The sequence below is a fragment of the Phalaenopsis equestris genome, unplaced genomic scaffold (genome assembly GCF_001263595.1).
Source record: "Phalaenopsis equestris unplaced genomic scaffold, ASM126359v1 Scaffold221749, whole genome shotgun sequence".
Taxonomy (NCBI): domain Eukaryota; kingdom Viridiplantae; phylum Streptophyta; class Magnoliopsida; order Asparagales; family Orchidaceae; genus Phalaenopsis; species Phalaenopsis equestris.
Window position 1 is genome coordinate 4412 of NW_018239950.1, and position 1603 is coordinate 6014.

The 1603-nt window shown below is 37.5% G+C and overlaps 1 protein-coding gene across 1 annotated transcript; it reads left to right on the forward strand.

The window, feature by feature from the left end:
* Positions 1–989: 989 nt before the first annotated feature.
* On the forward strand, positions 990–1468 carry LOC110037585 (cytochrome P450 71D11-like; the record flags this gene model as incomplete). The annotated part of the gene is made up of 2 exons (XM_020742267.1): positions 990–999; positions 1077–1468. Coding segments are annotated over exons 1-2 (402 nt in total), but the record flags the coding sequence as incomplete, so codon positions are not given.
* Between the last annotated feature and the right edge of the window lie 135 nt (positions 1469–1603).

Genomic DNA, 1603 nt, shown 5'->3' on the forward strand with positions numbered 1-1603 from the left:
AATAAATCAGCTGTATTGTATTCCAATAACAACAGGAGCTCAACCAAGTCAAAGCATATTGACATCAAATTTCTTGTTGTGAAGGAAAGAGTACAGAGTGGCCAGATTCACATAGAGCATTTAGGAACAAACTCCATGATTGCGGACCCCCTTACAAAGGCTCTGATACCCAGGGTCTTTCATGAGCATACTGCTCATATGGGTGTTATAGAGCTTGAGGGAATTTAGATTCAGTGGGAGTTTGTTAACTTGTGTTTTATAGTTTTATGTTTTATTTTGTGTACAAAATATATTTGGATATTCTCTGATCAGAAATAATGTATTTTATTCAGTTAAGTGTACTCTGGACAGTTAAGGTTCGATCTCACTTAAGTAAAGTAGGACCAGTTGAAAATTGACATGGACAGACCACCTTGCATGTAATTTTCATTCCACACATTCATGATTGATCTATGTCATTTGATTATATTGATATATGTGACCATTGATGGGTTTAGTTGTGACAGATACAACGAAGACTGCTTTGATCCTATATTGATATAATTAATGGACGAGATTGTAATGTGTCTTTATAATGATGATGACAAAATTTTGGGCGCACTAAGGTTGACACATTTATCTTATACATATGTAGTCCAGTGGGAGATTGTTGGATTAATTTTGGGACTATAATGTAATTAATAAATGTGTTGGGTCATCATTTAATAAGTCAAAATTGTTGTGGTCTAATTTAGAATTAAGTTTATGACTTTGGACACATTTGTCATGATATTATAGTGTGGATACCATAAGTGCAAATTCTAATTTGATGAGGGGCAGAATTAGAATTAAGCAAAACTTTTTTCTAACCGCCTGGTAGTTACTTCAAAAGGTAATGGTCTGCGATTTGCAGAAAGACACATCCCTTTTCTTGCACCCCATCAACAAGAAACTAAGGAAACTCTAGAAAATTTGCAGATTGGAAGATCATACCTTGTGCAATCGATCTAATGGACTCAGGTACGCTTCCGCTAATCTATGGTTTATTTCTCTTGAAATTGAATGTGATTTTTTGAGTTCTAACATTCCGTTCATAGGAAGCATTCACCAACTTAATACAGGAGAGCAAACCCATTGGAAATTTTATAGGCTTGCTCAAAAATATGGCCCTCTGTTTCATATTAAGCTTGGCCAAGTAAACTTCGTGGTAGCATCTAGTCCGTCTACTGCACATGAGGTACTCAGTACTCATGATATTTTCTTAGCCTCCCGACCCAAACTCTTGGCTGTTGAGACGGTTGGCTACAACTCGGGTGGCATTGGCTTCTCACCATATGGCCCTTATTGGAGACAGCTGCGTAAAATATGCACACTAGAGCTCCTTAGCAATAAGAAGGTTAAATCCTTGGGTTCCATCAGATATGAAGAGGCTCATAATGTTCTTTATAAGCTTCGAACAACGGCTGGATCTCCGGTGAACATGACAGAGGTATTTCAAACCGTGAGTAATCTGTTAATAACTATAACAGCATTTGGGATGGAGTGTAGGAGCCGGAAAAGGTTCATATCAGCCATGACAGAGGCTATCACGCTTCTTCCAATGTTAAGGGTTGCCGATTTGTTT